The 12461-nt window shown below is 40.1% G+C and overlaps 1 protein-coding gene across 1 annotated transcript in view; it reads right to left on the minus strand.

Moving 5' to 3' along the window:
* Nucleotides 1-12461, minus strand: part of csmd2 (CUB and Sushi multiple domains 2) — a 282360-nt gene that overhangs the window by 6653 nt on the left and 263246 nt on the right. Inside the window, exons 59-69 of the mRNA XM_028597331.1 lie at nucleotides 10435-10611; nucleotides 8681-8860; nucleotides 8293-8466; nucleotides 7906-8079; nucleotides 6317-6390; nucleotides 5602-5713; nucleotides 5153-5332; nucleotides 3604-3669; nucleotides 3097-3258; nucleotides 1764-1876; nucleotides 1025-1112 (exon numbers count right to left, since the gene is read on the minus strand). Of these exons, the coding sequence (XP_028453132.1) occupies nucleotides 1025-1112; nucleotides 1764-1876; nucleotides 3097-3258; nucleotides 3604-3669; nucleotides 5153-5332; nucleotides 5602-5713; nucleotides 6317-6390; nucleotides 7906-8079; nucleotides 8293-8466; nucleotides 8681-8860; nucleotides 10435-10611 (1500 nt within the window). The remainder of the gene's footprint in view (nucleotides 1-1024; nucleotides 1113-1763; nucleotides 1877-3096; nucleotides 3259-3603; nucleotides 3670-5152; nucleotides 5333-5601; nucleotides 5714-6316; nucleotides 6391-7905; nucleotides 8080-8292; nucleotides 8467-8680; nucleotides 8861-10434; nucleotides 10612-12461) is intronic.

Genomic DNA, 12461 nt, shown 5'->3' on the forward strand with positions numbered 1-12461 from the left:
GGAGTGAGATCAAGTCCAACTTGTGTGGATTGGTAGAAAAACTTGAAAATTGATGAAGAAGAAATTATGTTTAACGTCAAAAACCTTTCTCTATCTCTCATGGCATTTTTAGCATTTTACATAGATCAATTAATGTTCAAACATACCATGGACATTTTTAACTGTATTTTAACAGTGGGTGGCAGCAGTAAACCAATGTTGTGAACTGGCAAAAATCTAAAAAGCCAATTCCCCATTTTTTTATTTTGTAGATGTTATATTACATATGTTTCTCTTCAATGTGGGCTTTATTTAGTTCAGACCGAGCAGTGGGGAGTGTTTGCAGGTACAGGTGCATCAAACCATCAAGATGAAAAAAATCTACACACACACACGCACGCACGCACAGCTTGACTGCAGCACCCATTCTGATCCATGGAGACAGGGTGTAAAAGATTTGGTGTCTACAAATTGTAGTGGGGAGGATCATATGGTTGGAATTTCTAGGTCACAAACATGAAGCAGAATATTTGGATAGCTGCAGCCTTTAGAAAAAAATTTCTATATCTATGACAGCATAGCTGAAGTCATTAAAGAAACTAAAAGAATGACAAACAGGCAAGAATGGATATCTACTGTATCAAAACTGCAATATGTGGGGTTACTTGATAGGACAAAGACTCCACAGGCATCAACACCCAACCCACAAACTCCAGAAGGAAAGATTTTCTGTAACTGTGTGTGTGTGTGTGTGTCTGTGGGTGAATGTCATTTTCTGAATATTAACCATGTTTTTAAACTGTGTTGGATTCGTAGCCACATTCTCCAAAAGTGTTTTCATATTGGTAGAGGTAAATAAATGATAAATCCAACACAGCTGCTGTGAAAGCACTTACAGCTAACCTGACAGATGCAACACATATTTTAAGTGAAAGATTTCTGTGATAAAAATCCAGACAGGAAAAAAAAAAAAACGTTGACAGTCTTCCCCCAGGAGACCACTTGGTCACAGAGGTTTCTTTAACCTAGTGGACAGCTCACTCACCCAGTCTCTGGAGACCAAATTGGCCAAAGCCTTTCCCTCTGACAAATCCCTGGTACACAAAGGAGTTGGATGAAGAGATGTAGGAAACCTAGGAAGAGAGAGGAATGTAAGACAGACACGTTATGTGTCACATCCAGGCTTAACAAAGAAGAGTATCATCAAAGTGTCAGCAGCTGGTGGACGCAGAAAATGAAATATCATGTCAAAGGAGCTCTTATAGCTGACATTTAATATGACGTGTTTTTGTTTTTGCTCACCACCACAAACATAAACACACTCAGCTGCGCTGCTCACACACAACCGTGTTACACACGAGGAATACTTCACTTTGCACAACACGCTTGTACGTAAACACTCAAGTGACGTGAGGCTTGTGAAACATGCACATAAAACCCACACAGTGGCGCACACACATGCACACATATACTGTGACCTGCTTTTTTAATTATATCTGAAGTGGGTGTGCATTAGAGGTGCCTGTGGTTGGGGGATAATATGGGAGAGAGGAGTGGAGGGGGGTCTGTCGAGTCCTGATTACCAGGCAATGATTTAACTGACATTTTAATTAAAGAGAAAACTCTTGGTGGGCCCTCCATCTCCCCAGAGTGACAAGGTTAGTGTGCATGTCTGCTTGTGCATATTTCACAATAAAGGTGTTTGGGTGTGTGAGTGTGATGTTACACCTTTGCCGTTACAAAGAGAGGTGTTGTATTGAACCTGACTCTGGACTTGCACTTACATGTCCGTCTAGGGCCCAGTTGTCGATTTTGAACTTGTTTACAAAGATCTCCACAGGGCCTTTGATCTGGTGGACCTGTAGCAGCAGTTGAGCCTCCTCCTTCTTATATGTACCTACAAAAAACAGTTAACAGTTATTTAGAGCAACCGCCACACTTAGACTAACTGAATAGGATTATGCGATATATGTTACACTAGCAGCCCTTATTTGTTAACAGAAAGTCTTACTGCAGTCTTGACTGGAGCTCAAACACAAATATATCTTTAGTAGCAATATAAGGATAGAAATTCCATCTAGATTGTGTTAATTTTTTAGTTTAGTCATACATAAATACAAATCTGTGAGCAAACATTGCATTACACATTGTGGCTTCCTCCTGTTTGCTAACTTCATTAGCACTTTGCCTGTAAGACTATAACAGAAGACAATGAAATTCTTGAATTTGCATGACCTTCTGTCAGAATAAACCTCGTGGACTCAAAGGAAAATGAATGGATGGATGCCATGTCACCAAAACTGTATAATAAATCTCATTTAACTTACTTATATTATTGATGAAGCAACATGTCACCCAGTGTAACAGTGTGGCTCACTGATGTGTTTTTAATAGTTTTTGGACAAAAATGGTGCTCCATGGCACAGAGGAATAAGATATTTCAGGCTTTGCCTGCACAGGCAATACTTGTTAGTAGGATCCATTCCTTATTGGTTTTGGTCTTTTCATTCACATTTAGACAACTATAGAGTATCACAAGATGAATCCTTTAAGTACATGATTTATTCAATACCAGGTTATGAAAGGCTGGCAAAAAAAGGAAGTATGTTTACCTGAGACCATGGCTGTATTTGATGTGAAGATTCATACTAAATGACCTAACAATAATGCAATGTAATTTGTATATTGTGTGAACACAACAATAATGTATACGTCTGAATCAGCAACATTACTTTCACTGGGGAGTGTGGCAATCTGTAGCTGCAGAAAATAATTTTTACTACACTTTGATGAAGATAGATAGCACCCAGGTACAGAAAAGTGAAGTGTCCAAGCCGTTACGGATGCAAATTTGTGTCTTAATGATCACAGCTGCATGGTGATTATGCCACAGGAAAAAAAAATTAAATGTCTGCTGTTCAGTAACAGCAGCAATGATCTACTCTATGGAGGGACCACAATGTTTTCTTGCTCCTTGTCATCACTGAATTTATCTGACATTGTCTGTTTGGATAAAACCCAACACTGTGGGTCTCTGATATGATAATTAAGTCATGTATATATGTGTGAACGTTTTTTGAAGGTCTTGATCGTGACTTCTGCTTGTTGTGTACCAACCGGCCAGTTTGAGTTCTACTCCGCTGTGGTCAATGAGTGTCCCGTTAACCCGGTTGCTAAAGGGTTCAAAGGCAGTGATGCTGAGCATGGCCGGCTGCTTCTTCCCCAGGTACTCATAGGATCCCCTCCAGAGAGAGTTCTTAGCAAATACGCCACCAGGGACTGAAATAGGCAAAGGCGGGAGAGTGAGGAGGCAAAGATACTATGTTTTTGTCAACAACAAAGTGCCAGGTGTCTTTACTTGTTAGTATACCTTCAAGCTTATGTGAGGTGATAATCAGTGAAATCAGTTAACAGGGTGTGAGTTAGCAGCAGTGAGAATGACACCTTATACATACTGTAATTTAGATACAAGTGAATCAAAGTAAAGCAAAATTAAACTTTATTTGATGAGAGTCCCCATCCGCTATTCAGAAGAAATATTCCCACTGAGAACCACATACAAACCAAATATTTCAAAGAAATATTAGTTAATGCATTTAAAAATATAAGAAAGACCTGTCCTACCTGGCAATTTGGAGGGTGGCTCCTGCACTGTCCCCACTGGGCTCTCACCACTTGGGCGATTATCAGCTAAAAAGCATAACAAAACATAATTAACTCAAATAATAATGTACAAGTTTATCCTGTACACAGGGCATGCCCCAGGCAATGAAAATAGAAAATACAATTTTCTCTTTAAACAGCCCTAAGGTAATTGCAGTAGGAGGATGTCACTATCAGCACTTCCTGTCTACGTCCATGACCAATAACCACTGTGGTGGACAGAGTGAGGCTGCCTGCGACAGGACTCAACTCGTATGTCAAAGAGCAGCCCGGCTGTACCTGTGGGGCTATGGCTAAGTTAGAGACACATTTTTACAGCTTCAAGGGAAGCACTATAATAATGCCTTACTGCTCACACAGGACTGCAGGGCTACACCACAGTAGTAAACATACACCCACACAGGCAAACAGGGCGAAGAGGGCTTTACATGCCACTACAAACAAAGACAGGTATACTGATGGTAGTTTATGAGCACAAACATCACCTTGGATAAATGTATACAGACACAAACACACATGCGCACACCCTTCCACAGCCTTGTACTTTATTAGCTGCCAGTCTTTTGAGCTTCCCTTCCATCACTGCGCCTACAGGCGCTGTTAATATCCTGTACGTGCTAAGCCCAGTTCTCTTTCTTTCCTTCACTCGTAATGGCATGGCCTTAAAAAAAAACATCCCCTTCTATATTTCAGCAACGGCTTGGCATGGAATCCATCACACTGATATCCCCCTCTGGTACGTCTTTCTCTTTAAGCTATTAGCATTTGTCTACCCTAGATAATTGTGTGTCAATGACTCTATTTGTTTCCTATATGTATTTAGGCCAATGCTTGGGGGTGTCTTAATGCCAGTCTATTTGTCTGCTAGACCTTGTTAACACTGCCTCACCATTTATAAGAGGTACTTCTGCTAACCTAATCAATGGGATGCATTGGCCTAATCAGGTTTTGCACCCTTGTTAATGTTTCAAAGCTTGTGTGTGTGCTGTGTGTGTTAAAGTATCTGTGTGTGTGTATGTGTGTGTGTAATTCCATGAAATGTAATTGTGTGATGGATGGGCCATCCTACTCCGGCATGTGTCTGAGAATAAGCAAGTGTTAACACTGCTATTCATCAACATTAGCTGAATCCCCAATTTCCCAACCTGAGTCACCACTGAATCCGGCATTAGAACAGACCCCAGTGGTTTCAATAGAGACTGCTAATGGAAACAGCACATTATGAATATGAGGTGAAGTGTTTCAAGTGTTTAATACATCTGTGTGGGAAAGTGGGTCGCCATGTGCACACACGTGTAGTGTTATGAGGTTTGGTGAATGTATCTATGAGCGTGTTTGTGCTTGTGTGTGTATTGGCATTCACTCTAGTCTTTTAGAATTGTATCTTGTATTGTAGAAATTTTGCAGCTGCAAACGCAAAAAGAAGGCATGTGTGTGCATGTATTTGCATATGTAATACCAGGTATTTCTCTTATGTTCTCTTATGGATGTACTGTAACCATGTTTATACCTGCACAGAGAGGGGGTTTCCCTGTCCAGCTCCCATCGGATCTGCAGGTCCTATGCTCTGATCCTCCAGCCAAGTAGAAGCCAGGCTGACATGTATAGATCAGCGTGTAGCCAAGGGATGGCAGTTCAATGGCTCTCACATCAGACTGGGGTGACAGCTCTGGCTGGCTGCAGTGGTGGGCTGGAGAAAGAGAGGGAGAGAAGGATTAAAGAGACCAAAGAAGAAGAGACTGAGAAACAGGTGAAAGTTGGGATGAGGAGATGAAAAGGGAGAAGGATCAGAGGAATGACATAAGAAATAAAAAATGGTAGAAGAGAAAAAGTGAAAAAGAGAGCCACGGTAGAGGTTTGGAATCAAGGAAGAATATATGGGATATGTAGGCATCAGATTTTGAGTAATGCAAACTAAATAATACACATTTTTATTATAGTAGTAGACTGTGTACTTACCAATGCATTCAGGTTGAAAACCACTCCAAGTGAGGTTAGGCAGACAAGTGCGAGAAATGGAGCCCTGAAGTAAGTAGCCCTTTCTACAGTTGAAGAACACAGTGCTGCTGATCTGTAAGAGGACACCCATGAGCATGTGAGAATGTGGACTGGACAGTGAGCATACATATTATACATATAAGCAAGCAGATTTTGCAAAATGAAGAGGCAGTTTAATAACATTAAATTGTTAAAATCAACTGTTTTTTGGATTATTAGTCCAAAAAAGTGATCAGTATTTGTTTAAAATTTAAATTTGTATATTAACTAAGTTTTTACTCTCTCTTTAAACTGGTCGACTTTGAGGACATTACGTTGACATTACGTTGGGCCGTGAGAAGCTCTGATGGGCATTTTATCACTATTCTTTTTTATGTTTCATACAGTAAAAATCATCAGCAGATTAATTGATAATGAAAATAGGTTGCTGCCCTACTTCTGTATAAATTATGAGAGAAACTAAATAATGCTGATGGCCACTGACTGTATCGCATTTTTACTATGTAGAGAATTATGTTACTTTCTCATAACATCAATATTGAGGCCATAACTGATTCAACCTTGCAGTCCACGCTGTGGCTAAATGTAAACAACCTTTTAGGGTTTAATGAAAAGTTACAGAGGCTTCTTTATTCAATACATGAATTACATTTCACATGTGACCACATATTCACACCTGGTAGCCTTGACTGTTGTTCTGATTTCCAAAGAGAGGAGTGCCAGGGTCTCCACAGGTAGTGTGAGTGGGATCTGAAAAACACACACACACACACACACACACACACACACACACACACACACACACACACACAAACAATATATGTCACCAATCAACTTAGAGACATTGTATAGGAAATTACATATTTCAGAGATCTGGTGTGAAATACTGACTGTAGGAGTTAAGGCCTTCATTATATTGTAGCTCATAAGGCTATAGGCCAGGGAGAAAAGTAATATTTCTTATTTGAGTTTAGTGCAAAAAAAGTTAAAGAAGGAATAGAACTTTAGAAGAGGTTTCAATCAGTCTCAGGGCAAATCTAGAAGTTGAACACAAGGCCACAAGAGGCCAGTCTTTCCAGTGAATCTATAGCTAACTAAGAGGTGTTGCAGGATATGATGTAAAGCAATGTCAGCACTAGCTACACACTGAAAATGTACATCACAGGTTCTATTTCTAATTCATTACATCTCAATAAATCTTAATTTAACCTTTCCCACGTGCCTGGCACTATGGCTCTTCAACAGCAGCTGATAAATGATGCATAGGTAGTGGAGTTAATGGTGACTTTTGGCTACAATGAGTTCATGTTAAAACTAACTGTTATTAGGTCAAAGGGTTGGCATGTGTGCATATTTTACAGCACGTCAAATACCACAATGGACCTAAGGGCTGGGACAATATATTTTACTTTATTCGCAATTTGTTTTTGACCACAGCTTGTGATTTCTTTAAGTGCTTCTAACTGCATCATCCAAGTCAAATGGAATTACTCTTCCTTGTTTAAGGACGTTTATTGCCTAAGGGATGTTTACTGCAGCAGCAAATATTTCTGTATTTCTGATGACACAGGCGCAAATCAAAAGTATGAAGTTTGATACTGGGGCCAGTTTCATAAAAATGTTTTGCAAGCAGTGCTTAAATGCAGGTCACAAATGGTGGCAGCGTAAGGTCTCATAAATGTTTGTCACTCGCAAACTGCAGATTAATTTGTCCTCATGTATGCAGCATGGTTGCTTTGATAAGCCAAATTTGGAAATAATTCCAGAACAGGAATTGATTTCATGTTGCAAATCGCAGCTTGCATGTTGCCAATTTGGTGAAAGGGGCCCCTGGTGCAGTCTTGCACTGCCAGACCTACATTTTCTCCACATTATGTCTACATCAATGGTTATTCTGAAACAGGTGAAATACATGTTCTGGGTTGGTTTATTTAATTACACCAATCAAAAGTGAAAAACAGAATCAATATAGCTTGTTAGCTGGGTCAAATGGTTTTTGCATGCATTACTTCTTGATTACAAAAGGCAATCTGGACTAAAAGGGAGAACATAAGGGAGCCGGCCAATGGGAGACTTCTCTCACACTGATATCAGTGTTATATGAAAGTAAATACAAATAGAACTTGCCATGCACACTGATTCCAAAAACCACCACCAAATGCCTGCCTGTATAACACTACATTGATTACTATATCAAGAACTGTATTTTAACATATCCAATATGTTAAACTATACTGTATGTGGATGAACAAACAAGTATCTTACCTATGCAAGAGGGTTGTGTGCCACTCCAGGTGCCATCATATTGACAATATCTTCTAGAAGATCCCACCACGACAAGGGGAGGGTAGCAGGAGAAGGACACAGAGGAGAGATAGGTGAATCCTCGGTCCTCCCGCCTCCCCTGGGCTGGCATCCCTGGGTCTCCGCAGAACACAGCTGCCAAGATGAAGAAGGAGGGAGGACAGAGAGAAGAAAGGTGAATGTGAGGTGACCCACTAACTATGTTTAGTTTTAATTCAATATCTTCCAAGGGGGGTGAAATGTCCCACAAGGGACACATATAATGTACATACTTGGGTGAAAGAAATGTCAGAAAGACGTCAATTGACGATGTAATGTAATTGGGCATTCCAACGTGGTGCCACTTACGGAAGCACTGGGGTTTCTCTCCACTCCAGTTGCCTTTGCCCTGGCATGTTAACAGAGTGGGCAGGGACAGCTGGTAACCTTGGTTGCAGGAGTAGCTGATGCTAGAGCCCCAGATGAAGTCTGTACCAACAACCTGTCCATTAGGGATGATAGGTGGTGGACCGCATACGATCGCTACAAGGAGACAAAGAGGCATTGCAGGACTTCATGGATTCTGCATATTGGTGTAATTGATGTCCAAGTAAGTATTAGTGTAATAAGTAGGATATCTATAACATTCATTCACTCTAGCCTCCCATAATCCCTCCTTCCTTTTATGTAGCTAATGTCATTATTTAGATTTATCTCATCACTGTATTGTCATTCATATCTTCCTACACAACTGTACCTTTACAGAGAGGTTTGGTGCCATTCCAGGTGCGGTCCTTGGTGCAGATAAGAGTTGAGGCTCGATCAGCATCCATGTTGAAACCAGGAGAACACTGGAAACTGACTGTGTGGTTGTAGGTGAAATCATTGCCCAACCTCACTCCATTGGCTGGCACTCCAGGGTCACCACAGTGGATTACTGCAGCAGCAAAACGGGATAAAGAAGGAAAAGAGTTAATGAAAATGGGTTAAACAACTCAACAATAAAGACAGACATAGTGGAACATTATTACTAATTATAATACATCGGTTTTACATAGCGCTTTCGTCAAAGAAACTTTACACAGGATACAAATCAATCCCCAACACTGACAGTGTGATGTGTTTTATCTCAAACAACTGTCATTGTACTTTGATTATCTCCAGTTTAGAGCTTTTAGGGTGCAGAGAGACTACATCTTGTAATGGGTATCCCTCTACACTAGCTCCCTAAAGCTCCAAAACGAACCACATTACTCTTTCATCATACTTTTACATCATGCTGGGAAAACAGTGTGATTGAGTAAAAACAGTGAGAATTCCACTGTGTGACTCAGCAGCAGCATAGATCAGGCCTGCTGTAAATGTCTAAGATAGAAAATCCAGGGCACAGAAGGACAAGTTGCCATGGGACAAAAAGGAAGTATTAAATGCATATGACCAACATTCCAGCAAAATTCCCAGTAGGGTGATAAAACTTGGAGTCTTTTGGAGGTGTAGTGTCTCCTCTTGACTGAGCAAGCACTTACATTTCCCACTGGGCTGGTAAGAGTATGCTGCCTGGAGCCACAATTTCTATCTAGGACCGTGTACCCTGTAACAATACCTACAAGGCTGAGATACACTGAGATCATTTCTCCTCTTGCATAGCAATATTCTTAAATTGTTAGTGGCCAACAGTCCACTGCTTTGGTACAAGATGTCAAATATATATATATATATATATATATATATATATATATATATATATATATATATACACACACACACACACACACACACACATATATATATATACATTTAAAAAAAATAATGTATTTATTTCGGTTATAGGTAGTAAGTTACAGCTAAAATGGAGAGAGGAGACTGCCAAAACATCTATTTCTAGTAGCCACCTCTGTCAGGTAAATCCCTTTTTATCTTACAGTTTACATGAGATTAGTAGAAATCATTCAACCAAAGGTGGTCCTATTCACTAAAGTGTTCCACTGAAGTGCTTCAACATGTACCCTTTCACTCCTATGAATTACCGAGTTCTGAATTCTATAATGGTGCTGCTTCGGGTTTATCCTCTCCATTCAGAAGAAACTGGTTCTCTTAGTGACCTCTATTTGCCAGTGTCTCTAGGCTCTGTACAGCAGCTGTATGTCTTTTGTGAGACATGATGATAAAGGGCTGTCAGTCAGGCATGTGCAATTTGAGTAGACCATGCCTCAAACAATTTTTCTCATACTTAGCCAGGGATCCACAGGAGTTATTTGTTACAAAACATAAACATTAAATATCTTGCATTGTTTGAGCGATTTAACCTGGATTCCCCTCCTCCATATGGTCTGGATATGTATTCTGCTAAGTCTAAAGTACTGTTCAAGCACAAATAAACATGAGAGGACACAAGGTAGTCAAACAAGAAATGTGTAAAACCCAAGGAAACAGAAAAGCATCCAATTTCTAGCTAACTAAGATAAGCACTAGATACTCTTAGACTCTTTTTCTGTGAGAGCTGTTAATTACCAGAACACTCGGGCATGTTGCCGGTCCAGGTCCCGTTAACAGTGCAGTGTCGAGTAAGCATGCCAGTAGAGTAGTAGCCCTCCCTGCAAGCGTAAGTAATGGATTTGGAAAACGTCAGGCCATCGTGGATCAGGATCTGGGCATTACGTGGAGTTCCCGGGTTTCCACAGGAGATCACTGAAAACAAGAGAGAAAAAGACAGGGAAGCGGAGAATGATTAGGTAATATTCATTTACAGACTTAATCCTAAGTGACCAGAGGTGAAAATGTAAGTTATGTGTGTGTGTGCGTGTGTGCGGTGGGGGTTGAAAGGAGTGTTGGCACAGTACCATTGCAGACTTTACTTTGTGTACCATCTACCAACCTAAATGACTAAATATGGCCTAAATCTTCAAATTATTTGTTGTACCTAGCAATGTAGTAGTAAATAAAGTTGTTAAAACTCATAGTCAGTGATCACCGAAAGGCAATCAGCTACCAACAAAAATATTTTGTATTTTCTGGGAATCATGAAGGTTTAGTTTTAAATTTATGTTTTATTTGCATTTTAATTGAACACATTCCTTTCATGCTTCTTCATGTGTCTAATATGGGTTCCTTACTTGTTTATTTTCCCATTCCCTCTGTTCTTCATACGCCTACTCTACCACCATCCTACTTCATAAATATCTCTGCTTTGATGGACACATCCTTTGCTCACAAAGTCCCTTGGTGTCTGTCGGGCTGCCAGCAATGGTTCTGTTCATTACAGTCTCCAGCTTGCCCTGGGCCCTCAGAGCCCCGTGGGCTTGCCCTCCCGTAATGACCAGATGTGGCCTGGCCCTTGAAGTCTGTGCCAACCGAAAACAGGTGGGCAACCTTGGCTAGTGGGCATACCACACACCAGAGAGGGAAAGAGACAGAGTGAGGCGAGGGAGAAAGGTGGTGGTGGCGTGTGGAGAGAGGGGTGTGTGTGGGTGTGTGTGTGTGTGTGTGTGTGTGTGTGTGTGTGTGTGTGTGTGTGTGTGTGTGTGTGTGGGGTGTTAAGAGCACAAGTGAAAACAGCCTGGCATACAGGATAAAGTCTCTGGAAATAACACACTGTACTGTATACAAGGATGAGGGAAGAAAAGGGGCTGTGTGTTCATGGTAAAGGTAAAGGCAAAAATAAGAAAAGGGCAGTTTATGCAGTATCAAAAATGTAGGTCAGAACACAAACACCAAAAAACACATTATTAATACTTATAAAGTTGATATAATGAAACCAAATATGAAAGTAAAATGGACAGGAAACATGACAGGCAATTAATAGGATGTTACATTAACAACAGCTGCAACAGTATTGTTTAGCACATTTAAACCATACATATTATTGATAGTAACTGATTTTATAATCATTTAAGTCAAGTTAAATTCAAAGACTTTAAAATGAAAGCGTTTGCACAAGTTCACCCCTTGAGAACAGCCTCTTTCTATTATACTCTTGTTGCTGCGTGCAAGATGGTTGACAGTAGAAAAAGTTTTTTCACTGTGTGTAATGTCTTTGTCCTGTCTCAGCAATAATAATGGATAGTGTAGGGCCTCAAGACCCAGATCGATTGGATGCACACTCACTACATTCAGAGAATCTGCTTTTTCACGTGTCAGCAGCAGACTGGATGCAATGTTGCACAAGGGCAAACATTAAAAGCCTTATGTTTAATCAATAGAGAAAACATCCTCTGTTATGTCGCCTATCTATTGCGATGTGCCTTTCATTCAATTTGCAAAGGCAGCAGCTAATTACACAATCAGTGACTACAGTATAAGCTACAATTATATATCTTAAAATGTACAATTCATTGTTGAGATCAGCTAGCTCTGAAAAGACATCAAAATGTAGAGATGATGTAATATAAATACTTATGAGCAAAGTAACCAGATTCTAAAACATTTACTAAGATCACAATGAACTCCAATTGAGGACAATTATGTGGGTATTACCCCGGAAATAATAATGAAAATCTTTTGCGTACAAAGGTTTGTAAAACAAATGCAGTGGGAGTAAT

Source organism: Perca flavescens, chromosome 14, assembly GCF_004354835.1.
Source record: "Perca flavescens isolate YP-PL-M2 chromosome 14, PFLA_1.0, whole genome shotgun sequence".
Lineage (NCBI taxonomy): Eukaryota > Metazoa > Chordata > Actinopteri > Perciformes > Percidae > Perca > Perca flavescens.